This window comes from Ochotona princeps, chromosome 24, assembly GCF_030435755.1.
Source record: "Ochotona princeps isolate mOchPri1 chromosome 24, mOchPri1.hap1, whole genome shotgun sequence".
Classification (NCBI taxonomy): domain Eukaryota; kingdom Metazoa; phylum Chordata; class Mammalia; order Lagomorpha; family Ochotonidae; genus Ochotona; species Ochotona princeps.
The window spans coordinates 6,995,149-7,022,887 of NC_080855.1; the positions used below are offsets into that span (position 1 = coordinate 6,995,149).

At 66.4% G+C, this 27,739-nt stretch overlaps 1 protein-coding gene across 1 annotated transcript; it reads right to left on the reverse strand.

Moving 5' to 3' along the window:
* Positions 1-1,169: 1,169 nt before the first annotated feature.
* Positions 1,170-27,739, reverse strand: ELFN1 (extracellular leucine rich repeat and fibronectin type III domain containing 1). Its single transcript, XM_058681236.1, has 2 exons — positions 27,650-27,739; positions 1,170-3,818 (listed from the first exon to the last, which is right to left on the reverse strand). The coding sequence occupies exon 2, from the start codon at positions 3,612-3,614 to the stop codon at positions 1,170-1,172; it is 2,445 nt and encodes an 814-aa protein (XP_058537219.1). The 5' UTR covers positions 3,615-3,818; positions 27,650-27,739.

A 27,739-nucleotide genomic window follows, 5' to 3' on the forward strand; every position in this document is an offset into this window, starting at 1 on the left:
ACCCGTCATGCACGTTGGTCACCAGCTGGCCTCACACGTGGGACACAGGCCTGAAGTCTGACACACCCGGGGACGCCCCCCCGGAGATCTAACACCTCCCAAGACCAGTCCCAGCCAGGTACCCCGGGTTGTCCCTGACCCCCAGAAAATAAAAAGCAAACCGACACAGAGAAATTTTCCTTTGCAGTTGTTTTTTTGAGTAGACACCGTCAGTTTTTCTGTCTCATTTTACAACAAAGGTTGCAAAGATAGAAATATTTTCCGGTACAAGGAATGACTGACGGTAGCGCGGAGTGAGGACCGGGCTGCGGCCCACCCACCCCGCGACCGCGGCCCACCCACCCCGCGACCGCGGCCCACCCACCCCGCGACCGCGGCCCACCCAGCCCCCGACCGCGGCCCCTGCGCCGGCCTCTGGGTGACCTCCAGGGCACGCTCCAACCTCTGCTTTAGTTAAAAGAGCTTGATTTCATTTTTTCTTTAAAAAAAAGGAAAAGGACTCAAGAAGAACAAAATAAAAATAGAAGTCCCCGCCCCCACCCCCCCATCCCTAAGACACAGTTTACCGAAGTCCCTGGTGTGTGTGCATGTGTGGTGTGCAAGTGTGTCCGCACGTGTGTCCTGCGTCCAGGCCCCCGCGTCCCTGCCGTGTGTGCATGTCTGCGTGTGCATGCGTGCACCAGGCGCACAGGTCCGTGGGACACGCGCGTGTGCTCTGGGCGCCCTCCCCCCTCGGGCCCTGCGTGCCCACCGTGCAAGTCCATTGTCTGTGCGCGCGCATGTGGAGCAGGCCGGTCAGCGCGCGCGGGCACTCCAAAGAACCATGGCCACGCTCGCCATGTCCCTGCCTGCCTGCTGTGCGTGGGGACGCATGCATGTGTGTGTGGCTGCGTGTGTGTACACAGGCTGGTCCGCGGACACGGACGCCCCGAGGTGTCATGGTTACACTTCCGGCTCCGTGTCCCTGCCTTAAGTCCCTCCGCCAGCGTGTGCGCGCAGGCCTGGCCCTGGGCACCGGTGCGCTCCGAGGCGCCCATGGCCGGGCTCTGGGCACGCAGGCCGGGCCCTGGGCACCCGTGCGCTCCGAGGCACCTATGGCCGGGCACGTGGGCGCGGGGTGGCCAGGGAGCCGCGGCGGGGCCCGTGGACGGCCCGGGGCTCGGGCGCGCTCAGGACTTGTGCTGGGCCGACACGCCCTTCCAGTAGTCCAGGATGTCGTGCAGGTCTTCGTCCCTGGCGAACTGCACCTTCTTGCGCAGCGCGTGGCCGGCCGCCAGGAACTCGCCGCGCTCCTTGTGGCGGCGCCGGCTGAGTCTGAGGCGCTCCCAGATGGTCTGCGACGCCCGGCCGGCGTACTCGGGGCTGGAGGAGTAGCTGAGGCTGTGGTACTGCGGCGACAGCGGCGAGTAGGCCAGCTCGCGCGGCCGCGGCCGGGTCAGCGGCTCCAGGATGGACGCCTTGCGGCCCGCCAGGCTCTCGGGGTGCGGGCCGGGGTAAGAGTGCCGGTGCTCGCCGTACGGCCGGCCCTTCTCGGCCTCGGCGCGCAGCACGGCGGCCGCGGGCGTGACGGTGAGGATGGCCGCGTCGGCCGCCGCCGGGGAGCCCTTCTCGATGTACTTGGCCTCGGCGGCCTCGGCCCGGAAGGCGCGGGGGCTGCGCGCTGAGCTGGCGGCCGAGGCGCTGCCCCGCGGGGGCCCGGGCGCGCCGTCGCAGTGCAGCCGCTGCAGGCCCGCGTGGCCCAAGGCCTCCTGGTACACGGGCGCCGGGAAGCCGCCGTGCTTGGCGGCCAGCGGCTCGGCCAGCAGCAGCGGCGGCGGCTCGGCGGCCTTGCCCTGGAAGGCCGTGGCCTCGGACTTGAGCGCGTCGATGCAGTTGTTGATGATCTGGTTGACCCTGTCCACCTCCTTGGCGATGGTGGAGATCTCGGCCACCGAGCTCTGACTCTCGGGGCCCGGCCGGCCCGGCTCGCAGTCCCTGCGCTCGGGCGGCTCGCCGCTGCGCACCTCCATGTAGCTGCCCCTGCTGGCCTTGGGCGTGTCGCCGCCGCCGCCGTCGGCCAGCTTGTACTGCTCCACCTCGCCACCCCCGGGCGCCACGGGCAGGTAGGGGATGCGGGTCACCGCCTCCGGGCCCAGCAGCGGGCCCTGGGGCAGCGGGGCCAGGCCGGGCGCCTCCCTCTCCGGCCCGTACTTGAGTTCGATGATGGTTTTTTTCAGGCTGCCCGCCGCCGCCGCCGCGGCCACCGCCTTCTTGTGCTGGGCCTCGGGCCGCCGGCGCCGGCGCAGGCAGCAGTAGACGGCGCCCAGCACCAGCACCATGCCGAACAGGCAGCCCAGGATGGTCATGATGTAGTGGGTGGCCGTGGAGGGGCTGGGCCCGGGGCCCGGCGCGGGGCTGGGCGGCTTGGGCAGCCCCAAGGTGACACAGGTGTGGTTGTGCTGCAGGCCGGAGCTGGTGGACACCACGCAGTAAGTGTAGTTGGTGAGCGCGTGCAGGTTGGCCAGGCGGATGTCCTCGTGCGCCCTGGTCAGCCTGGCCACGGTGGACGCCTTGCTGCGGTTGAAGAGGGCCAGCGTGTACACGCGGTTGAAGGGGCTGGGCAGCTGCACGGTGAGGGTGGCCGAGGTGGCCGTCAGCTGCTTCACCTTGAGCAGCGGCCGGGCCTCGGGCTGGGGGGCCAGCGTGGGCAGGGCCACCAGCGGTGTGGTGCCACCGGGACCGCCGCCCCCGTCGCCCGAGAAGCAGTCGTCCTCGGGGCAGGGCGGGTCGCTGGGCTCGGGCAGCGGTGGCGGCGGGGGCGGCGGCGGTGGGGCCTGGCGGGGCCCCCCGGGGCCGGCACCCTCGGGCTCGTGGGGGTCCTCCGTGCACACGGACTGCAGCTTGCGCAGGATGCTGCGCTGGCCCTGGTGGCCCTGGCCCAGCAGGAAGTAGCCCGAGTAGACGGGAGGCGACTCGCACTGCATGCGGTCGTAGGCCTGCGTGGCATTGCTGAAGACGGCCAGCCAGCGCAGGAAGGCCAGCAGCTGGCAGGAGCAGTAGAAGGGGTTGCTGTAGAGCTCGCACACCGAGAGGCGGGCCAGGCCGGCGAAGGTGGTGCCGCTGAGCTGCTGGATGCGATTCATGGACAGGTCGATGTTGACCACGTTGGGGCACTCCCAGAAGGCGCTGGCCATGACCACCTCGATGAGGTTGGCCTGCAGGTACAGGTACTCGAGCTTGCCCAGCCCCCGCAGCATGCCTTCCGTGAGGTTGCGCAGCCGGTTGTAGCCCAGCTGCAGCACCTGCAGGTTGAACTGGCCGGCGAAGGCTCCATCCTCCACGAAGCCGATCTCGTTCTTGGTGAGGTTGAGGTACGTGAGGTTGCCGAAGCGGCTGAGCGCCGCGTAGTGCACGCTGCGGATGCGGTTTTCGTTGAGCCGCAGGTCCACGATGGTGCTGTTGATGTGCTGTGGGATGGCCTCATAGGGAGGCTGGTTCTGGCTGCAGATGGCCAGCCACACGAAGCCCTTGTCGCCCTCAATGAGCCAGCAGTCCCCGCGGGCCAGCCCGCCCCGCTGCAGCAGGGCTGCCGCCACCACGCACACCCACAGCACGGCCCACCCACGCCCTGCCATCGGGCCTGGCCGGGGGCACCAGCGAAGGGGCCCGGACAGGGGAGCAGGGGGCAGAGGCGCTGTCACACTCAGGGGTTCCCCGTGCTGGGCCGCATGGCCACGCTGCCCTCACCTCCCGCCACCACTCCTATTCCGTCACCATCTGTGGCACCCATCGCGGGCTTCCCCGTGGGCCCGGGCGTCCCGGCAGCTCTGAGGTCCCGGCTGCAAGACAAGAGGGAAGACAAGGGTTATGGGTGCAGGGGGAGGCGGGCTGGGGCCCTGGTCACAGCGTGTGTCCACGCCCATGGGTGCAGGGGGAGATGGGGGCCCCGTCACGGGTGTGCGCCCACGTCCTCAGGTGCAGGGGGAGGTAGGGGATGAGACCCTGGTCACAGCATGTGCCCACGCCCACGGGTGCAGGGGGAGGGGGGGTGGGGCCCTGGTCACAGCATGTGTCCACGCCCACGGGTGCAGGGGGAGATGGGGGCTCCATCACGGGTGTGCGCCCACGTCCTCAGGTGCAGGGGGAGGTAGGGGATGAGACCCTGGTCACAGCGTGTGTCCACACCCACGGGTGCAGGGGGAGGTGGGGTGGGGTCCTGGTCACAGCATGTGTCCACGCCCACGGGTGCAGGGGGAGGTGGGGTGGGGTCCTGGTCACAGCATGTGTCCACGCCCACGGGTGCAGGGGGAGGTGGGGTGGGCCCTGGTCACAGTGTGTGTCCACGCCCACGGGTGCAGGGGGAGGTGGGGTGGGGCCCTGGTCACAGCATGTGCCCACGCCCACGGGTGCAGGGGGAGGTGGGGTGGGGCCCTGGTCACAGCATGTGTCCACGCCCACGGGTGCAGGGGGAGATGGGGGCTCCATCACGGGTGTGCGCCCACGTCCTCAGGTGCAGGGGGAGGTAGGGGATGAGACCCTGGTCACAGCGTGTGCCCACGCCCACGGGTGCAGGGGGAGGTGGGGTGGGGCCCTGGTCACAGCATGTGTCCACGCCCACGGGTGCAGGGGGAGGTGGGGTGGGCCCTGGTCACAGTGTGTGTCCAAGTACATGTCCATGGCTGTAGGGGAGGCAGGGCTGGGGCCCCAGTCACGGGTGTGTGCCCACGTCCACACCCACAGATGCAGGGGGACCACTACCCTTGAGCCAACCACAGAGGTCCCACGAAGACCGCTGTGCCCGAGGCTGGGTAGGGAAACTGAGGTAGGGATGAGGCGTCTGCCCCAGCCAGGACCACGTGTGTCACCTCACCAGCTCCATCTGGGGTTTGCTGTCTGCTCCCAGAGCCACCTGCAGGGGGCACCCCAGCACCGGTCAGCGTCCTGGGTGGCCAGCTCCAGGGAGGCTTCTGCGCCTGAGCTGTCCTGTGGGGTGCCCCGATGCACCCTGACTCCGCAAACCCAGGGCTCAACAGCCTGGCCTCGTGGTCCAAGCCTGGGAAGAGGCCAGGGTCCCTGGGGTCTGCAGGAGGACGCCTCTGTCCCTCAAGCCCCCAGATGACCCTGCCGCCCGCCGCCCTGATTTACTGCCGGCCTCTGCAGCACCCAGGGCCTGGTGGGCGGCCGGCCCCGAGCATGTCGCTGGTGCTAACACCCCCTCGCTGCATGGGCGTGGGGACGACATGGATTGCCCGTTTCCTAAGGCTCACAGAGAACAGTGCAGGAGTTTCATTCTGGCTTGGATGGCGGTCTGCAGGGAGGGGAGAGACACACAGAGCTGGGGTCCAGCCTGAGGGCGACCATGGTCCCTGTCGCCCGCACTGCCTGCTTGCCCGCCCCCACCCGCGGGAGCCAGCAGGTACAGGCATGGCTCCTGTCCCTAGAGCCCAGGGCCCAGGTGGCCAGGCAGGTGCAGAGACAGCCAGGGCTGGCTGGGGTCCAGCTCTGGCCTTGAGGCGGGGTGCCCTTAATCACCTGTAATCTTTTGCTCAAAATAACCCCAAGGAGGCCAAGGAGGATTACGGGTCCCAGGAGCCTCTGTGGCATCCGCCCGCAGCCACCCCCTGTCCTCATGAGCTCAGGCACACCCACACGGGCCCTCCACACGCCTGCCACGCTCTGTCTGGCCGCCGGGACTCCCTGCTCCAGCCCTGAACCTGCCACCACCCGAGCTGCACGGCTCAGGGGCTGTGGCGTCCGTCAGGGAGGCCCGGGGTGGAGCCCAGAACCAGCCGAGGCTGGGTAGTGGGCCAGCAGGGGCTATGGCCGCCTCCGGGCTGCTCAAGGCAACTGCAGACGGCGGGTACTGGGGTGGGGACCGGGGTGGGCACCGGGCAGGAGCCCTCCCCTTCCACGCCTGCCCAGGGAGGTTGACGGAGCGCTCCCTCCTCCCTGGCTCTGCCTTGAGCTCCCAGCAGCACTGTCAGCAGGGCTGGCTCCCAGGGCCCCAGATCCACAGGGTGCCAGGGAGGTGCAAGGATCTGCACTGTGGAGCATCAACTATATACAGAGCCCCTCCCCCATAACCAGACCCCAATTGAACAGAGGGGGAAGCTGGGAGGTGGGGGGCCCTCAGGGTGAGGTGCTGGAATAGTAATGAAAATGCAGATTCCTAGGCCGGCGTCTGACTTGGGGCACAACTCCCAGCTCCCGCTGCCAGGCTGTGGGTCCCCACTACCCAGCGCCCAGCGCCCAGCCTGACCCGGGCCACGTGGGGTGTGGTCCCGGGAAGGGAGCTCCCAGCTCTGTGTGTCAGACAGTCTGAGCAGATCCATATTCCTGCTCTCCCAGGGCTGGGCTGCGGCAGTCCCACCGCGCCCCCCACCACCCTGGCCCGGAGGGCTCCAAGTTGAACCCCTGGGCCCATCTCCTGCCTGCTGCGGCTCTGGGGTCAGCCAGGGTCCAACACTGACGCCAGGAACGCCTCCCTGGGCACCTTTTCAAATTAAAAACCATGATGCCCGGCTAGGCCTGGCAGAGGCAGGGAGGGAACGCTGTGGGTGCCTGAGGGACGTGGGGTAGGACTGCCCGGGTGCCACTCTCCCAGGATGGGGCCTTCCCCCATGGACAGCCCGTGCCAGGCAATGGGCTCCAAGGCTGAGGCGGGCCTGGTGCTGCAGCCACCCTCACGGCCGCAAGCCCCATCTCCAGTCCTCTCCGCTGCCCTGCAGGCACCCGTGTGGTCACTGCCTGGTGCTGGCCAGGTCGGGAAGGCCCAGGCCAGCCTTCAGCCAGCACCAAGGCTGTGTCCCTAGAGACGCCAGGGACAGGGCAAGGCAGGGCCAGGCCCTTCCTCTGCCCAGGGCCTAGGCCCTCAGGCCCACCATCCCCACAGCCACACCAGGAGGCCCAGTGTCCTGGTCTGTGTCCTCTGGCCAGGACCTGAGACCTGTCCCCCACCTCACCTCCCTCTAACTCTCTTAATTTCTCCGCATCAAGAACCACAGACTTTTCAGGGGCTATGATACCCCTAAACTGTCCATTCCAGTCTCTGGGTAAGTGAGGCTCTGCCCATGGCCACTTCCCCAGGCCCCCACACCCCACAGTCGCCCCCAGGAGCAGCAGCTCCTCCTAGCCGTGGTCCCCGCTGGCCTCCCGCCCCCCAGCCTGGCCTGCCGACCGGCACAGCTTCTGCCAAGAGGCTGTTTGCTCTGCCTGCAACGGCGACCCCCGAACCCCCACCGTCATCCCTCGCTCTGCAGCCTGAGCTGGGGCCCCAGGGCTGCACGAACTGGCCATGCGCTCGCTGCCCCTGTCCCTGTCCCAGACCAGGCGTGGTCCCTCCCAGGCACAGCCCAGGGCAGTGACCATACATGGGAGGGCAGCTCGGGCCTGGCTTCCCCGGCACGCCCACTGTGCCCCCACCCTCGTGGTCTCTCCAACCCATGAGGTTCTCCAGCCGTGCAGCACCCCGACATGGCCCTCCTCCTCAGGGAGTGTCCCGTGGTCCCCCCTCAGTGTGGCTGGCACCGCCTCTCCTCCGTGCAGCCCCGTGAGCCTCCGTGGCCAGTTGGAAGGACTCTGTCCCTGTCATTTGTCGATTTCTTGGCTTTGCTGCTGCCCAACCAAACCCTAAAACGCCTCGCTCCCCAGAGCCAACTGCCAAGGGGCCGACAGGAAGCAGCAGCTGAGCCCAGATACGTGGCCATGATGCTGCACTCACTTCCTAGTTCCCAGCCAAGCAGGGGAGGGGCTGGGAGATGAGTCCTCGGGGAAGCGCTGCATAGAGTGGTGGGGGAGTCGTCGTGAAGCCCAGAGGGGTCCCTCTGCAACTCCCAGCCAGGCGGCCTGGGTCCAGGTCCAGCCGGCCACTTGCAGTCCTAGAAGGCACGGGTTTCAGCTCAGGCGCCCCGACCCCTGCCCTCCCCGTGGGAGCCCTGTGGAGCGCCTGGCTTGCAGCTTCGGCCTGTGGGCATCTGAGCAGTGAACCGGCAGGAAAGCTTCAAAAACAGACCAGTGGGATGAGCCCAAGGGCTCCAGGCAGCTGGGCAGGTAGGGCCACGTGCTCAGGAGGGGCCTTGGGCCCCAGCTCGTGACTCAGGAACGGGAGGGCAGGGTCAGCTCAGCCTGGGTGCCCCGGGAGACACCCTCTCCCCAGCAGCCGCAGCCCCTCCTCCCCGGTGACCATAGTCAGGACAGAGGACAACACAGTCTCTGGCCACTCCGGAGTTAGGAGACCCACTGCCCCGGGCAGGGGGCGTCTTTGCTGGAGCTCCAGGCTCTGCTTGTGGAAGAGGCGGTACCCAAGCAGGGCCGCCCCAGGACAGCTCCTGCCCGCCCGGAACACACGCCAGCAGCAACGTCCTGGCTTCACTCAGAGCTGGGACAGTGGTGCCCAGGCGGTGTGCTCGCCCACCCACCCTCCACACACTCATCCCACCCTCCAACCAGAAACACCAACACTACTCGGAGGGCATTGCCTCCCAGGGCCACACGCTGCACCACGCACACGGTCACAGGTGTGTGCACACAGACCACAGGTGTGTGCAGTGCGGGGGAGGTGGGCTCTTCAGGACATGTGGGTCCTGAGGGTTGGGGCTCCACAGCAGGTGCACCCTGGAGGAAGCTGTCACAGAGGCAGGGCGTGTGTGTGTGTGTGTGTGTGTGCGCACGGACGCTGAGCAGACGTAATTACCTAAAATTGTGGGTTAGAGGCGGATGCGAATAACCAAAAAATATGTGGGGAAGTGGGGGGAGGCAAGCCAATTAGAGCTAATTACTTCTCAGCTAATTCAGATAACAAGCAGGCCACATTTGAATATGCTAATGAGGCGGAGCATCCATGCTCCCAAGGCACCCTGCCCAGTTTACGGCCCCCTGCCCAGCGAGGACGCAGGACTGAGTGCCCGTGGTACAGCCAAGCCCATGCAGCAAACAGCCCGTGCAGAAACAGACCCAGCTCCACTGTGACCCACGGCCCCTCTCTGCAGGGGAGCCGGTGGGCACCAAGTGTCCCCACAGCCAGCGCCAGGCACTCACCCAGAGCTCCCCGCTCTGCACAGTGAGTGCACACAGGAACACACATGTACACGGCACACATGAACATGTTCTCTGCAGTGGGAACACTGTCCATGCATGCACTGCACAGGGTGGCACCCACACATGTACACCTACACTCGCAAGTACTCGTGGGCACACAGCCACGGCTCACACAGCCACACGTGGCTGCACAGCCACGGCTCACACATACACACCTGGGCACACAGCCACAGCTCACATGGGCACACAGCCACATGTGGCCACAAAGCCACGGCTCACACATACACACCTGGGCGCACAGCCATGGCTCGCACAGACACACAGCCACAGCTCACACAGCCACACGTGGCCGCACAGCCACGGCTCACACATACACACCTGGGCGCACAGCCATGGCTCGCACAGACACACAGCCACAGCTCACACAGCCACACGTGGCCGCACAGCCACGGCTTACACATACACACATGGGCACATAGCCACGGCTCACACAGCCACAGCTCACACAGCCACACGTGGCCGCACAGCCACGGCTCACACATACACACCTGGGCGCACAGCCATGGCTCGCACAGACACACAGCCACAGCTCACACAGCCACACGTGGCCGCACAGCCACGGCTCACACATACACACCTGGGCGCACAGCCATGGCTCGCACAGACACATAGCCACAGCTCACACAGCTGCTCGTGGCCACACAACCACGGCTCACACATACACAAAGACACAGCTCACACAGCCACACGTGGCCACACAGCCACAGCTTACACATACACACATGGGCACACAGCCACAGCTCAGACATACACACGTGGGTGTATAGCCATGGCACACACACACTGGCCTCCCCTCTCACTGCCGGCTCTGGGCACTGCAGAGCTGAGCTGAGCTCAGGGGCCCATGGGTGCTCTCGGGGTCTCATCAGGCCTGCTGGGTGCTGCCAGGGTCGTGCCAGGAGCACTCATGGCAGCCATGCAGCTGGGGGTGAGGCTGGCACTGAGGACCCCTTGCAAACAACCCTTTGTGGGGTTTGGGGTGATTGGGATGGGGCCCTGCCCACAGCACAAGATGAGGAGCCATACTGGCCTCCAAGCCCCGCCACTTGCTGGTGTGGTCCCCAATAGCTGAGCTGTTCCCCTGGTCTTGTTTGAAGCTGTAGGCCTGGGAACCTCAGACACCCCTAGGGCGGGAGAGACACAGCATTCTGTGAAATGCGGGGTTCAGTGCACCCCGATGGGACAACCAAGTGCAGAGAGGACATGCCGGTAGGGAATCCACAGGCCACAGCCGCCGTCCCAGCCCGCAGTCAGGCTGGGGGCGGGGGCCCCACAGGAGAGGGCGCAGACAGGACCAGGGGCCCCACAGCATCTGCCCCGGCCATCTGCAGCTCAACCACCCAAGCAGATGGCACTCATTACACCATCTGCATATTGTTAGCCTGAAAGTTTAGGAGGCAGGAAGGGGGCCCACTGATGCCAACTGCACCCCCACTGCCCACCGTGAGCCCCAAGACTGAGAGCTTCTCCAAGCCCTGCTGGCTGCCCCCACCTCGGCAGCCTTCCCAGAGGACCCAGCTCCAGGGCCAACTCCTCCCCCTGGCAGGGGGCGGCAGGCTGCACTCTCCCCAAGCCCGAGCCCTGGTGGATGGGCCAACCTCAGGCGGGACCCCGGGCAGACAGGGCACGCCCTCGCCAGAGCCACCCAGCGGTGGCCCCCACGGCTCAGAGCTGCCCGTGGGACACCTCGGGGACAGAGGACAGAGTTGGGGGCAGGGGCAGGCAGGCCGCAGAGGACCAGGCAGACCCTAAGCCAGGCAGCACACACGCGGGAGGACAGGTGGGGTGAGGGTAGGAAGGACTGAGCCTGGGAGGTGGTCAGGGCGCACCTGGCATAGCGTGGCTGTCACTGTGTGTGTGTGCATGTCAGGCAGGGTATCTGTGTGTGTGACCGTGTGGGCCTGTGGCTGCACATGTGCACATGTGTGTGGCTGTGAGCACGTGTGTGTCTATGTGTGAGTTCACCACAGGCTCCCCCAGGCAGCGCCAATCCCTTCGCGTGGGTGTAGGAGTCAGAGCCTGGGGTCCGCACGCCCCAGCACACAGCCCAGCATGGGGTGGGGGAGGGACTGCATGCAGCAGCCACAGCTCCCATAGGCTGGGTTCCTGTGACAGCACCCTGGGGTCACGGTCACTTCCACATGGACACATGGGGATTCATAGAGGTGACCTTGCTTGCCAGAGGCCCGCGGGGCCTGGACCTGCCTGGAGCCCACCTGGCCCTCGCCATGCTAAGCTCTGCCCTCGACACCTGCTCCTTCCACTGGTGCCAGGCCTGCTACCAGCCTGCAGACAACAACAGGACCAGGCGTGCAAGGAACTCGCGTGGGTCCTGCAGGGTCTGGCAAGCTGGAACGCGCATCCTCAGCTTCGGACTGACGCCCAGGCAGCACAGCCCCTTCACCAACGGCGGAAACGGCTGGCACGCACGGGTCCTGGGGGCGAGCCGGCCTCTCGGGCACTGGGGCCAGCCTCTTGCTGCTTTCCCGGGAGCATTGGCAGGGAGCTGGCTGGAGAGTGAAGTGGCCGGGACGCAAACCAGCGCCCTTGTGCCGACCCCAGCAAGGCACACTTTTAAAGAAATAGAAATGTGCTGCCGTGTGGGCTTGTCCGATAAGCAACAACTGAAGAACAAACCCAACAGCACAACATGACCAGGGCGCCGCCGGGACGGGCCACCGGACCACGGCAGACAACACCCACATGGGAGACCAGATTCTGCCTGGAGAACACGGCCCTGCTGGCCATCACCCCAGCTCTGCGTGGGCTCTGGGGGACAGGGAGGACACAGTGGGGACTGGCCTTGTGGGGGGCGTGCCTGGCTGATGCACAGCTACCTCAGGTCCAGGAGGATTATTCACAGCCACCATTCCAGAACCTTCCCCAGACCCCTGGGTGTGGGCATTGCATTCGCAGGAAACACAGAGGCCACCGCAGGGGACACGGGCGTCGGGTGGGGCAGCTCTGGTTCACCACACACTTTCCGGCGGCTCTGTCCACTGTGCCCTGCTGCCCCACGGCCCCGGGCCGTGCCAGGGACGGCGGCTCCCTGCTCTGCTGCCTTCACCATCATCACCACCTGGGCCCTGCCAGGAAGCCCAGGTCGCCTTGTCACCTCCTCTGGGAAGCCCCCAGGCCTGCTCCACCTGGCACCACAGGACCCTCAGCTCCTCCAAGGGCAGGGATGTGAGAAGGCGCCAAGGGAGTTTCAAGTAAGAGGAGAGAACTCCCCAGTGGAGTGAGTGCCCTGCTCCTCACACCCGCATCTCAGCCACCGCCTCCACGCCAGCCGGGCACTCAGCAGGCCCTTCCCAGACACACCCCCGGGGCCCCGTGAGGCTGGGGAACAAATGACCACTGAGCCCACCAGGGCCACAGCAGCAGGGGCCTAGAGGCTGGAAGGTGGGCACTGAGACCCCCACAACAGTGTCAAGGTTGAGGGTCAAAGCTGCTAGCCATGGTGCTGGCATGCCGCAGCAGAGCCCCTGCTGCTCCCCTCGCAATCCAGTTCCCCGCTAACGGCCTGGCAGAGCAGAGGAGGACGGCCCAGGCGCCTGGCCCATGCACCCATGCGGGAGACCCAGAGGAAGCTCCTGGCTCCCAGCCTCAGATCAGCTTGGCTATGAGGAGTGAGCCCGGGATGCAGGGAGGTGCTCTCTCTCTCTCTCTCTCTCTCTCTCCCTCTCTCCCTCTCTCTCTCCCTCTCTCTCTTTCTCTCTGTCATGTTGAGAACAGTAGGTGTGCACACAAGCTCAGTTCTGTGCAGGAGGGGTACTGGGTGGCCCCCATGGCTGCTCTCAGCTGCCCCATCTCCAGCCAGCTCAGGCAATACCCCACGGTGCACTTCCAAAGCAGGATGATGTTGGCTGGCGGGAGAGACATCTCCTGAGGACTCTGCATGATGGACTAGGTGTGGGGACAGTCCTGGGCCCCAGGGCCCCCCACTGCAGGTGCTGACCTTTCAGGGGGCAGCCTACTGGCAGGGACACCCCACCCGGCCCAGTGTCCCAGCGGGCAGGCGGGGAGAAGCCAGGATTCCCCTCCAGGGCCTCACCCAGCCTCCTCCTCCGCCAGCCCTCTGTGACGTCACCACTGTTGCCATAGGAACGCTGCCAGCCCAGCAGATGACTTCATGGGCGCACTGGGAGGGCTGGGCCTGCAGGTCTGGGAGGACCTGCCCCGTGTGCGGGTAAGGGAGCTGGAGCTGGGGGCTGGGTCTCCAGGCCTGGCTAGGCAGGTGCAGAGGGTAGGGGTGCTAGTCTGTTTCCCCTTCAGAGCCCGCAGTGAGGGCCCCCAGCTCATGTATCCTCCAGGCCATGAGCCTGGTGGATGGGCATGGGGTAGGCCAGGCAGTGCCCATCTGGCCTGTCTGCAGGGGACAGGAAATTCTCCCACCTCTGCCTGCAGCTTCCTCCCATCTGCCCCTCCCCACGGCACCTGCCAGGGTCTCCCGACACCTGCTCTGCACCTTGCTGGCGTTGCCATGGGGACAAGCAAGCAGGGCTCGTGGGCGCACACACTGCATGTACTGGACACACAGCACATGCAGCCGTCCACCCAGCCAGTGGCCGTGGAGTGTCGAGGGGCACTCTGCCAGCCAGCTTCCACCCAGCCCCTGGACCAAGTCAAGTTGCCATGCCCAGGACCCTGCAGGACATTGGGGGCAGCCTACAGATGCCAGCATCTGCCCCCCTTATCCCCCAGCCTCCCACCCCACCAGACAACCCAGCCAGGGGCACCCTCCCCCAGGCTCAGCAAGCTGTCCCACAGGTAACCTCCTGCAAGCGCAGCCGGACCCAGGACAGGCAGCCCACCCAGAGCAGCCAGGGCCCCAGGGGCAGCCCACCCAGAGCAGCCAGGGCCCCAGGGGCAGCCCACCAGAGCAGCCAGGGCCCCAGGGGCAGCCCACCCAGAGCAGCCAGGGCCCCATGGGCAGCCCACCCAGAGCAGCCAGGGCCCCATGGGCAGCCCACCCAGAGCAGCCAGGGCCCCAGGGGCAGCCCACCCAGAGCAGCCAGGGCCCCAGGGGCAGCCCACCCAGAGCAGCCAGGACCCCAGGGCCAGCTCCTGGGGCTGAGGTAGGTGTCAGTGGACTCCCCACCCTGCCAACTGCCCCAGGCTGCCCACTGTGGGCCTCCACTTTCAGCAACAATGTGACCATGGCATGCAGAGGTCAGGAGGGACTTGACCAAGGTCATGATGGGGCCAGGAAATGGCTGCTGCCAGGGAGCCTCATACGGGTCACATCACACCCCTGGGCAGGGGGTGGGGAGCAGGGATACCCTGGCCCCTGGCACAGCCCCACCTCTCAGGGGTAGGACCAGGCTGAAGGAAGCCCAGGGTTTGGAGCTCAGCCGCAGCTCTGGCCCTCCTGGCACTGGGAGCTGGGGCTGCTAACCCCCCTCCCCAGCATCTCCATCTGCCTCCGGGGGTATTAGTGCCTCAGCCCCATTTGCTGCCCCAGCATCCTTCCACCACCCACCCCCAGGCATTCCTGCGAGCCGGCCCCCAGGCACTCGGCAGGGCGAGGGCAGCATGGATGGGTGGGCTGGTCAGACACGTGGCAAGCAACACGGCTGCTCAGTTAGCCCCAGGCACGGGTGGAGCAGGGCAGCAGTGGGCACAGGGCACGACAGAGGGGGCAGCCAGGGCAGGCTTGCAGAGCCCCAGGAGCCTCACCAACCAGCCGCCCAGGGAGCAGAGTGATTCTGGGGCGAGGTCAGGACCCCGGGAAGCGCATCGACTCTCCAGTCCCGAGCCCGCTGTGCCGCGGACCTGGCACTCGGTGTCCTCGGCTGCTGCTCATTGGAGGGAGACTCAGAGCGGCTGGGAGAAGTTCAAACACAGAAGCAACAGTCTCGGAGGATTAAAGCAAAACATAACGGCAACGACGGCAACAGAGCAACCCGACAGAGCAGGGAGCGGCTGGTCAGCAGAACCGAGACGGGGAGCCCAGGGGCTCGGGTATCGGGAAGCATCAGTGCACCCACACACGGGCACACACATGGGCACACATGGACAAATACAGGGGCACACATGGACACACACAGGCATCCACATGGGCACACACACAGGCACCCACATGGGCACGCATGGACAAATACACGGGCACACACGGGCACACACACACGGACACACACACACAGACATACACACATGGGCACCCACATTGGACGGAAGATCTTCCTCTCTGTCTCTCTTTTTCTCTCTCTCTCTCTATATATATACATATATATATATCTGACTTTGCAATAAAAATAATAAGTAAATAAATACATAAATAAATAAATCAGAGACAAAGAGAAAATCTTCCTTCTGCTGGTTCACTCCCCAAGTGGCCACAATGGCCAGAGCTGAGTCGATCCTGAGCCAGGAGCCAGGAGCCAGGAGACTCTTCCGGGTCTCCCACGTGGGTGCAGGGTCCCAAGGCCTTGAGCCGTGCTCCGCTGCTTTCCCAGGCCACAGGCAGGCAGCTGGGTGGAAGTGGGGCCGCCAGGACTCGTACCAACACCCAGATAGGATGTTGGCACCCAGGGCCAGACCCAAAACACACAGTGGCAAACTGGCGCATCCCAGGTTAGATCCGTGCTCCAAAGTCGCCAGGGAGACAGCGACACCTGCCCACGGCCTGGGCTGAACTCGGGGACAAGGCTGAACCCACAGACGGACTGCTGAGCTGCTGAGCTGGTGGCAAGCTGAGGAGACACGAGCGAGCCTGGCGGGAGTGGGGGGCACAGCAGCCGAACGGCCACAGGCAGGAGCAGGATGGGAAGTGGAGCCACCGGGACATGAACCGGAGCCCATATTGGATCCCGGCAGGTTCAAGGTGAGGACTTTGGCCACTAGGCTACAGCGCCAGGCCCTCACTTAAAACGTCCTTAAGGAAGGGGTGCTGGCACAATGGCTGGCTAATCTGCTGCACGCACCAGAATCCCTTACGGGTGTTGGTTCACACCCCAAGTGCCCCACTTCCCATCCAGCTCCCTGCTTGTGGTCTGGAAGCAGCAGAGGACGGCCCAAAGCCTTGCGACCCTGCACCCATGTGGGAGACCCAAAGCAGACTCCTGGCTTCAGATGAGCTCAGCTCCAGCCACTGCAGCCATGTGAGGACTGAACCAGCTGATGGGCCAGCTTTCTCTCTCTCTTCCTCTCTGTAAGTTTGTTTTTTCAATGAAAGTAAACAAATCCTTAAAAAAAAACAAAAAAACCTTAAGGGCCAGCACGGTGGCCGGCATCGCAGCTGGTTCATAGCCCAGCTGCTCCACTCCCAGTGCGGCTCCCCGTCCATGGCCTGGGAACACGGTGGACGACAGCCTAAGCGCTTCGGCCCCTGCACCTGTGGGAGACCCAGAGGAAGCTCCTGGTTCCTGACTGCAACTAACCCACCGCTGGCTGTTGTGGAAATGTGGGGCGTGAACAAGAACATGCAAAATTTCTCTGTTAACACTGCCTTTCAAATAAAATTATATTACATATATGTAAAACATATAATATATGGAGATACATAATTATATGTTAAATAGATTGTTGATAAGTATAATTCTACATTAGTAAACATACAATATAATATCATGTATATTCATACATGGAGAGAGAGCTGGCTTCTTGCTGGCCAGCCAATGGACACAGTGGACATGAAGGACTCGGTGCTGGACCATGACTGTCCGCCCAGCTGTGCCGGCAGCATCTAGGTGAGGACTTGGGGGAGACCAAGTGGCTTCCAGAGCCACGAAGGCCCCTGTGTTTAATGTATCATGTGCTGGGACGCCCAAAGGCCTGTGTGCTCAGCAGTTCAGTTCACTTCTTACAGCCGAACACACACAGCCACCGCCCAGGTAACTGTCGACCAGTAAACATCCACACAATACAGGACTTTATGTTGACACAAGGGCTGTGTGCGTACAAGTTCATCAAAACTCAAAACTGAAGGCAAACCAGTCATGCCAATGGAATGAAGCCGAGGAAGACACGTGAATGATTACGCACACACAGGAACACACCTCACTCCAATGGCTGCTGAGAAACAGAGGAACTCTGTGCGCACCTGCCCTGAGTACCCGCTTTGTGCTCCTGCCCTGTGCGCACCTGCCCTGAGTACCTGTTTTGTGCTCCTGCCCTGCGCGCACCTGCCCTGAGTACCCGCTTTGTGCTCCTGCCCTGCGTGCACCTGCCCTGAGTACCCGCTTTGTGCTCCTGCCCTGCGCGCACCTGCCCTGAGTACCCGCTTTGTGCTCCTGCCCTGCGCGCACCTGCCCTGAGTACCCGCTTTGTGCTCCTGCCCTGCGCGCACCTGCCCTGAGTACCCGCTTTGTGCTACTGCCCTGTGCACCTGCCGTGTGAGTATCTGCCGTGTGAGCACCTACCCTGTGTGTACCTGCCCTGTCGCACCTGCCGTGTGAGCACCTGCCCTGTGCGCACCTGTCATGTATACCTGCTAGAACTCCTGATACCATCAGGCAGGCAGTGAGAAAAGGAGCTGCAACAGGGATTCGGGGCAGAGACAAGGCGACCCAGGCTGTTTGGTAAACTCCGTCTTGTGTTGTGGAGGCCCCAGCCATTTCTACTCAGGCACGGCAGACACAGAGACACAAATGCGTTCATGCACCAAGTCTGTAGGAGCCTGACTGGGAACGGCCCAGCTGGAGAAGACACTCCTGCCTGCCAGCCGGCGAGCGGACAAACGAAAGGCAAGCCAACAACAACAAAACATTAGCACAAAGCATGGCATGGCCCAGACCTCAAGCAGACTGGCAAGAAACAAACCATGACAGCTACCACACGAGGACCCTTCTCTCAGCCATGGGGAGCAGGCCAGGGGGCGGGCCAAAGCCATGGGGGTCCCTGGGGGACACAGGTGCAGGGGTGGCAGCCAGCTCTTGGGGTCCCTGGGGGACCCAGGCCAGACCAGCTGCAGGACATGCCCCTGAGGTGCACTCCCAACCGCAGCAGCAAATCCCACCTCCAGGTCCCGGCTGGCACTGCCACGCACTCCCTCCCACCCGAGCTGGGGTCCTGTGGGGGACAGGACAGGGCTGCCAGGGAACAGCTTCAAGCCAAGGGGTCCTGTCACGAGGAGGAGGGGCAGGTGCAGTGCCGGCGAGGGGGCGGGGCTGGGTGGGCAGAGGGTCACACTGACTTGTTTGCCGGCCAGCCAGGCCCAAGCAAAGGCGCCAGTCTCCTCCAGGAACCCCTGCCGTGAATCCTGGTAGGGTCACGTGCAGGGACTGGCCTCAAACTCAAGCATGGAGGCCTAGTGGCTAAAATCCTCGCCTTACACACACCGAGATCCCACATGGGCACTGGTTCTAATCCCGGCAGCTCCACTTCCCATCCAGCTCCCTGCTTGTGGTCTGGGAAAGCAGTCGAGGACGGCCCAAAGCCTTGGGACCCTGCATCCGCGTGGGAGACCCAGAAGCAGCTCCTGGCTCCTGGCTTCAGATCAGCTCAGCTCTGCTGATGCGGCTGCTTGGGGAGTGAATCATTGGACAGATCTTCCTCTCTGTCTGTCCTCCTCTCTGTACATCTGACTGCAATAAAAATAAACAAATCTTAAAAAAAAAAGCTTGACGCTCCCTCCTGCCGTGGCCTGGACACCCATTCAGGAGCAGGACCCACAAGGCACTCACAGGGACGGGGCCAGCACGAGACACAGGCCAGGCCTGGCAGCCAGCTCCCTGCTCACCAGCTGGCCGTGGAGGGGGAGGGGGCGGTGCCTGCTGGCAGGCTGCCTGGCTTGCTTGTCAGTCAAACGGGAGGTCCTGGTGCACCTGTGGCTGCCTGGGGGAAAATGCTCTTATGGAGTGGGGGTGGGGACAGAGGAGTGCCACAAGGTGGGAGGAGGGGTCCCACCCCACATCCCAGCCCCGAGCTCCACATGGAGTGCCCATGACATGGTGGCTGCCTGGCTCCCTGCCTGGGCTCGCAACATCGCTTGGGCCTACTCAGCTGGGCAGGCATGCGACGCGGACTGGACGCCTCGGTGGTGCCACGGGGCCCAGGGGCCAGCAAGGCAGGCCAGCATGGCGGCACTGGGGTGTAGCGTCTGCCCTAGGGGCTGGGTAGGCACCTCGGGCCACGGCAGCACTAGGGGACCAGGGCAGGGAGGCCAGCGGGCAGCATCCCCCACTGGCCTGGAGGGACTTAGGGTTAGGGGCACCCCACCGGGGGAACCCTCCTCCTACCTACTGCAAGCAAGGCCCACAGCCCGGGTAGCAGGCCCCTGCCCCTCCTCCCACCTTCCCTTCAGGAACCTCTAGGATACACAGCCTCACGGGTTGGTGCCAAGCCTGCTGTGCCCGACAGATGGGTCCGTCCTGGGGGAGCAAATGGGGCAGGAGGCCAGGTCAGGGAGATGGCACCACCCTAAACTCCTGCCTCCTCCCCACAACCTGCAGAAAGCGGAGGCCCCGGGTGGGCAGCAGGGGGGCTTGGCACTGGGCAAGCACCCGCAGTAGCCCAGCATCACCCCACACACTCCTGGTCCTCCTGCTGCCCCAGTGGTGCAGACCCCAACAGGCAGAGGACACGAGGAGGGCAGCCTCGAGGGGTCCCTGGGGGGGAGGGTAGGCTGCACCTCCCGCAGCTCCAGACACCAGGAGAACGGGGTCGGCAGGTGTCAGCACAGCTGCGTCCTGGCCTGGGAGGTGCGATCTGGATCCTGCGTGAGGGGCCTCCCTCCACGATGCCCTGGCACTGACCCCATGTGTGCACACACGTGTGTGTCAGAGCACACGTGACGCTCAGAGCGGCCACCAGGGCCAGTGACGTGGGCAGCCGTTTGTCAGAGATGAGGCCGTGCCTGGCCAGGCACGTGCTGCAGCTCCTGCTCTTGGGGACATGGGACAAGCCCACGTTTCCGTGAGAAGCCAGCACTCCCAGAACAGGGCAGGGGCGGTGCCCAGCCCTGCTGGCGAGGCCCAGCCTGCATGGGGCCATAGCAGCCCTTGGAGCTGCCGGCCAGGCAACAGCTGTCCCCAGTGGCTTTGCGGTAAGAGAACCACCTGGCTGGAGCTGAAACCTGTGCAAGCCAAGTCCCCAGGCCCATCCCCCTCACCCACGGCCCCCAGGCCCCATCCCCCTCACCCACAGTCCCCAGGCCCATCCCCCTCACCCACGGCCCCCAGGCCCCATCCCCCTCACCCACGGCCCCCAGGCCCCATCCCCCTCACCCACGGCCCCCAGGCCCCATCCCCCTCACCCACGGCCCCCAGGCCCCATCCCCCTCACCCACGGCCCCCAGGCCCATCCCCCGCACCCACGGCCCCCAGGCCCATCCCCCGCACCCACAGCCCCCAGCCTCGTCCCTGGCACTCACGGCCCCCAGCCCCATCCCCCTCACCCACGGCCCCCAGGCCCCATCCCCCTCACCCACAGCCCCCAGGCCCCATCCTCCTCACCCACGGCCCCCAGCCTCGTCCCCGGCACTCACGGCCCCCAGCCCCATCCCCCTCACCCACGGCCCCCAGGCCCCATCCCCCTCACCCACAGCCCCCAGGCCCCATCCTCCTCACCCACGGCCCCCAGGCCCATCCCCCGCACCCACGGCCCCCAGGCCCATCCCCAGCACCCACAGTCCCCAGCCTCGTCCCTGGCACTCACGGCCCCCAGCCCCATCCCTGGCACCCATGGCACCCATGGCCCATCCCTGGCACCGACAGCACCCGTGGCACCCAGCCCCGTCCCTGGCACCCACAGCCCCCAGCCCTGTCCCTGGCACCCACGGCACCCACGGCCCATCCCTGGCACCCACAGCACCCACGACTCCCAGGCCCCATCCCCAGCACCCATGGCCCCCAACCCCGTCCCCAATACCCATGGCACCCACGGCACGGCACCCAGCCCTATCCCCAGCACCTATGGCCACCAAGCCCGTCCCCGGCACCCATAGCCCCCAGCCCCGTCCCTGGCACCCATGGGCTAACATGCTGTGCGTGTGCAGTGCCCGGGAAGGTGTGCAAACTCATATGTCCGTGCGTGCCACAGCCACACATATGTGGAGCTATGCTCCACTCACCTCCCAGTAAGCCTGAGAGGCAGCACCCCGCCCACTGACGCTGCCACCCTCACCTCCAGGGGTCACAGGACCTGGGAGCCAGCAGCAGCTGCGTCCCTTTCTCCAATTAACAGAAATGCAACGGGCCCTGCTTCACACAACGCTTCCCTCCTGGGTGACACCGCACAGCTGCCCGGGCGGCCGCTGGCAGTCATGGCCTCTCAGGCTGCGGCCAGCTCCCAGGCCCAGTGGCTCCCTCACTCCCGCCCTGAAACAACCCTGCTCCCACCCACGGTCAGGGGAGCCTAGCTCCTCAGGGCGACACCCACTCTTTCCACCCGCCCCAGCCACCTGCACATTGGCCTCTTGCGCTGAACGCCAGCCCCCAGGTCAACCCTCTGCCTGGAGCTCACTCCGGCCGCCCCAGGGCCTTTGCAACTGCCACAGCTCTTGTCAAGGACCCTCTTCCCCCGACTCCCCCAGACAGAACCAACCCCTGTGGCCCCAGGGAACTAATCGTTCAGACCCCACCCTAACTCGGGAAGGGAAGGGAGGGGACCTGTCGGGTCACAGCACGCTGCACAGGCGTCCCAGTCCAGGTCTCCTGCCCTGCCCACGCACGCTGCTGGGTGCACCTGCTACTGTAGGTCTATTTCACAGGAGGAACACCCGGCACGGGCAGGAAGCAGACTTCCAGGGTCTGGCTGGAGACCGGGGTGCCCCGGGCCTCTCCCACAGTCCCAGCCACCTGACACGGCTGCACCACCATCAGGCCAGCACAGCCACACAGAATTCGTCGCCACCCCTTTCACCTGGGTCCATGCGGGCTCCATGAGCTGAAGTCACCAACCAGCAGCTGCAGGGACGTGAGGCAGGGGCCCCAGCACAGGAAAGCACCCAGGAAGGTTGCCAGGGCTGACATGGAGGGGGTCAGGCCTGTGCCCAGACTGGGTGCCCACAGCGCACCGGGCACGCCCAGGGAGCCCCAGGTCCCCATGGCCCGCTGGCCAGGACCCTGCTCGGGTCCACACACTCATTTCTGCATTTCTAGAGCCAGAGCAATGAGTGACATCCTGCAGGGACCCAGGGAACCCCAGCTGCCAGCCAGCCAGCCACCCAAGCAGGATGCGCCAGACGGACAGCCGCCAGGGCAGGGGGTTCATGCCTGGCCACAACAGCCCCAGACCAGGGGCAGGCACTGGGCTTACCATCTAGAGCAGCCAGCGGGCACAGGTGCATGGGCAGCCCCAGTCCAGTGAGTCAACCGACACTGGCACTCCAAGACTCACAGTGACCGACAGCAGCCACTCCAAGGCCAGCGAAGACACTCAGACAGCTCCAGCGCCATGACCACAGCACCCAGGACCACAGCACCCACAGCACCCGGAGTTTTACAACCCTGGTGGCGCCCTGGGGATCTGTCTCCCATCCGTTACTGACGGGCAGCCTCAGGGCAGCCTGCTGGCTTCCATCTGGCCCCCTAGGATTGTAAATCTCTGCTCCCCCAAGAGCTGCAGACACGGGGGTCCCACTAGCCTCTCCCAAGGGTGCCTGGGGACCGCTTGCTGAGTGTTTGGAAAATGCCCGCTGCCCCACACTGTCAGGCAGGGGAGTGAGGGCAGGGACAGCCAGGAGCCCGGAACCCCATTCCTGTCTGACTTTACAGACGCAAGTCCCCAGTGGATGACAGAGGCCGCAGGATAGGTCCCCAAGACAAGCAGCTGTGCAAGCAGCCTGGTCTCAGCACCTGCTTCTGCCTGGGGGACAGAGGACACTGCGTGGGGGCCAGGGAGGGGACACTGCGTGAGGGACAGGGGGACGCTGTGTGGGGGACAGGGAGGGGACACTGCGTGGGGGACAGGGAGGGGACGCTGTGTGGGGTGACAGGGAGGGGACGCTGTGTGGGGGGACAGGAGGGCACTGCATGAGGGACAGGGAAGGGACACTGCGTGGGGTGACAGGGAGGGTACGCTGCGTGGGGGACAGGGAGGGGACACTGCGTGGGGACAGGGAGGGGACACTGCATGGGGACAAGGGGACGCTGCGTGGGGGACAGGGAGGGGACACTGCGTGGGGACAGGGAGGGGACACTGCATGGGGACAGGGAAGGGACACTGCGTGGGTACAGGGAGGGGACGCTGTGTGGGGGACAGGGAGGGGACGCTGTGTGGGGGACAGGGAGGGGACACTGTGTGGGGGGCAGGGAGGGGACGCTGCATGGGGGACAGGGGGACACTGCGTGGGGGGCAGGGAGGGGACACTGCGTGGGGGGACAGGGAGGGGACTCTGGGTGGGGGGGCAGGGAGGGGACACTGCGTAGGGGGCAGGGAGGGGACTCTGGGGGGGGCAGGGAGGGGACGCTGCGTGAGGGCAGGAAGGGGACACTGCGTGGGGGGACAGGGGGACACTGTGTGGGGGGCAGGGAGGGGACGCTGTGTGGGGGGCAGGGAGGGAACGCTGTGTAGGGGGCAGGGAGGCAGAGGGTAGCCGCCTGTCCCCAGCACCAAGATGGGCAGTGGCTGCCAGGGTCACTCTGCAACATCACTGAGCTTTCCAGCGGCGGGTGGTGGCTGAGGGGGCCCCCTCTCCCCACACCCTTCCCAGGGAGCCCAGGTCTGGGCCAGGGCTTGGTTAAGGGGCCGCCTGCCCCAGCGGGAATGGGCATGACAGTGACCAGGGAGGGCGGGCCTGGTGGGGTGCAGGGGGGTTCCCTCAGACACCCGCAGCCTCTGATGAGACTCAGGGAGCAGGGGAAGTGGGGGTCCGAGGCTTCAAAGGACAGAAGCTCTCCTCTCTCAGCTTCCTCCCAGGGCTGGGCTGCCTGCGGGAGACAGCCCCCAGGGGCACAGTGAGGCAAGCTCCCCTGCCCACCCTCAGCCAGCCAGAGTGGCAAAGGAGAGGCTGTCCACGCAGGCAGGGCAGCCCCAGGCGCGGTCTCAGGGCCACAAGCCCCTGGGCACCGCACACTGGGGCTCCACTGGGCGCTGCCCATCCAGCCCTGCCCAGGCTACTGAGCCCTGGGGCTGAGACCAGCCCATTCTGCAGAAGTGGCCACTGAGGCTCCAGCTGTCCCATCTATGCCCCAAGGTCACAGCTGCTACCTGGACAGACATCAGAGGCTGTCAGTCAGTCCTACATGAAGGGGGGACGGCAAGTAGCTACTGTGCGGATCTCCACGGGCTCAACGGAGGCCATAGAGGGGCAGCCAGGAGGACAGGGCTGCACGGACGCTTCCGAGCCTGGGAGCACAGAACCCCTGGCCGCGGACCCAAGAAGGCGCCCCTCCCGCGGGCGCGGCTGTAAAGGCCCCAAGCCAGGAGGGGCGCACCTAGACGCTGCCGCGTGGACATGGATCGGGACGAGCTCCCGCGAGAAGGGGCTGTGGAGAGGCTGCGAGGCTGCAGGTCGCGGCGCGGAGGGAGAGGACGGCTGCCCTGGTGGCCACGGCGACCCCAGCCATGCCCCCGCGGAGCCAGCACCTGCCCCACCGCCAACTTGCTCCAACTTTGCCCAATGCGCTCCGATTTCTTGCCGGGTCCGGGCGCACGAGGAGCGCGGAGGACTCGCGCAACCGCAGCGCCTGTGGAGGGCAGGGGTCGCGCGCCCCTTGGGTTCCGCGCCCGCCCCATGCTTACCTGCCCGGTCCAGCTCGGCCGCCGCGCCGCTCGGGGCTGCGCCCGCCGCCGCCACCGTCCTGCAGCTCCAACTTCGCTCGGATTGAAATTCCTGGCCAGCTGCGCCCATCGATCCGCGCGCCGCCCCGCCTCGCCCGGCCCGGGAGGGGGGGTCCGCGCCGCCCCCTCGCTCCGCCCCGCCCGCCCGCGCGCTCCCGCCCCCGGAGCCTCCGGCCCGGCCCGTGCGCGCGCCCCCGCCCACCCAGCCGCGGGCGTCCGCGAGGAGGAGCCCCCCGCTCCCTTCCCCCGGGGACAGCGGGGGCGGGGAGCGCTGGGAGCGCTGGGAGCCGGAGGGAGGGGTCGCCGAGGTCCCCTGGCACCCCGGCCGGAGCGGCTGGCGAGGGGGCGTCACGGCCGCGGCCAGCGTGAGCCGCAACTTCCCTACCCGTCCCGCCCGAACCCCGGCCCCGGCGCGCGCGCCCACCCGGCGGCTCCGAGCGCGCGGTCTGAGCTGAGGACACCGAGGCGGGAGCCCCCGAGGCGGCTCTCCGAACGGCCCCCTCCCCGCTTCCTGTCCCCGCCCGCCTCCGCCTCCCGGCCTCAGTACCCCCGGCACGCTCGGCGCGCCTCGCCAGCAGCTGGGCAATTCACGGAGCATACAAAAGAGTTGACTTGATTCAAAGGCAGCAGCAAATCAAGAGAAATCCTAGAGTGTCCGCGGCCCGAGGGGGAGTGTGAACGAAGAACGTCCCCCCCCCCCCGGGGCGGGCCCGGACGCCCCCTTCCCGGGCACCGAGTTTCCCAGGAGCCCGGGATTAGGGCGAGGGGAGCGCCTGGCCAGGACGCGCTGGGGCACCCGGGAATGCCGTGGGCGCTGGTGGTCTCCCCTTGGCCCGGGTGCCCTGGGGCGGAGGCGGGGACGTTGCTGTGCCCCCCCCCCCGCCTCACACGAGCACGGGGCTGCCAGCGTCCCAGCCCCAGTGGCAGTGAGAGACCCCGGAACTAGCCCGCTTGCCCTGAACCCCCTCCCCGGCGCGGCTAGGCCCAGGCCAGCAGCAGGGCCACGGCCTCTACTCTGGGCCCGTCTAAGGCGGCTGCAACCGAGGGCTAGCCCGCGAATCCCCGCGCCTCGCTGGTCACTCCAGAAAGGCCGCCGGAAGCAAGCGTCCCTCGGGCCTGGCCTGACCCTGGACGCAGTAAGTGGGATGGAGCGGCCGCAGGTCACAGCCGGCCCTGCGCGGACCCTGGGGGAGGTGACGGTCAGCGCTCCCCGGGAAGACTGGGGGATTGTCCAAGGGTTGTCCCTGAGGTGTCGGGTGCTCTGAGATGCTCTGCACACCCCACGACCCCTCGGCTTGCCCAGAGGCAGGAGCCCTGAGCCCACTTCTGCGCTGTAAGCAGCCGAGGCCAGGTGTCCGAGAGCCCTTGATCTGCCCGGTGGCTACCTGGGAGCGGATCCGCCGAGGGGCGCAGAGGCGTGTGGGGAGGGGGCTCGCCGCGGAGCTGAAGGGGCTGGAGCTGGGCACGGTGCGGATGGGCAGGGGTCGGGGCCGCTGCGCCTGCTCTCCAGGCAGAGGCTGAGTGGGCGGGGCGAGCCAGCCCCTTCCCGCCTAGCCCCCCGGAGTCCAGGCCGGGCGCCCCTCCCTCGAGGCCGGAGCCCCCAAGCCGAAGCTTAAGTCATTCACTGTGATCCGGAGATGCGGCCGCCACGCCGCGGAGACACCGCCCACCACCCCCACGTCTCCAGACTCACAGCCGGGCGGACGCCCTCAGCTCTGAGACTTGGGGCGCCAGCGCGGGAGCGCGAGGGGCCTGGGTCCCGGGGTCCCCCTCCCTAACCCCCAGAGGGGGCGGGGCCGGCGGCCGGGCCTCGGGAGGAACATCCCCCCCTCCGGCTGCGGGGGGCTGGGCTCCTTGTCCCCCGCCCCCATCCTGAAATCCACGGGGTGGGGGTAGGGGAGTAGGGTACTCTCTGAGGCCCTCGGAGTGTGCAGGGCTGGGAGAACCCTTAGAGGAGTTTGGCGGGTGCCCCCTGCTCTCCAACGCCTCCTCACGCCCCTCGGCTAGGGAGACCGGAGGTCGCGTGCCCGAGCACAAGCGGGCACTAGCCTCCGACACTGGCAGTGGTCGCGGGAAGGGACCTCGGCTGCGACCCGTGTTCGCCTGACCCCGTGGGGACCCACAGCCTGCAGAGTGAAAAAGTTCGGGGGACAGCACCCCCAAGCCAAAGCTGACGAGCGGGAGGGCGAACGACCCGACAGAGCCCCCCTCTCTGCATCTGGGGTCCCGCTCCAGCCCGCCTGGAAGGCTGGGGTTACGCGCTCGGCGCCGAGTCCTCCCACAAGCCCCACGGCGGCGGGCAGAGCCGAGAACGGAGTGGGATCACGCGAAGGCCCTGGTAGGACTCCGGCAGAGCGGGTGCCCTGGGAAGACCAGGCGCCCCCAGTCCTGTCTCTCCCCGCCCCGGACCAGGAGACCGGGACCCGATCCCGGAGCAGTCTCTGGGCCAACTTGGGGCGCCGCGGCCACTCGGCGCGCTCCACGGCAAAACGGCGCACAGCCCGGCAGCTCCCGGCGTGCTTGGCAAAGTTTCGGGGTCCCTGCGGCGCCTCCTATCCCGAAGGGTCCCCGCGTCTACGAGGGAAGTTTATCCAGCTAGACCGGCTCGGCTGCCGCTAACTTCGGACGCGCCCGCCTCCGGGCCGGCGAGTGGGTCGGGGCGCACGGGAGCCTCATCCCCGGCGCCCGGACCCGGGGCGAGACGGGGGCCTCGGTCCCGGCGCGGGCACCCCCAGCAGAGCGCAGGGACTGGGGCGACCCGGGCAGCTCTCAGCCGGAGGGGACCCCCGCACGGCGCCCTCTGCCGCCCCCTCCGGCCCCGGCACCCGGCGCTTCCCCGGCTGCGAGCTGGAGGGACCCCCGCCCCTCGTGCCCGAGCCAGTCCCCTCCCCCGCAGGCCCCTGCCTACCTGGGCCGGGGTGCGGGTCGGGGGGCTGGAGGCTCTGTCCCCCGCGGTCGGCGCGCGCGCGCCCGGCTCCCCGGAGCGCGGTGGCAGCGG

Bases quoted from the DNA above. Each gene is read 5' to 3' on its own strand.
- ELFN1 (XM_058681236.1), bottom strand. From the start codon at position 3,614: ATGGCAGGGCGTGGGTGGGCCGTGCTGTGGGTGTGCGTGGTGGCGGCA.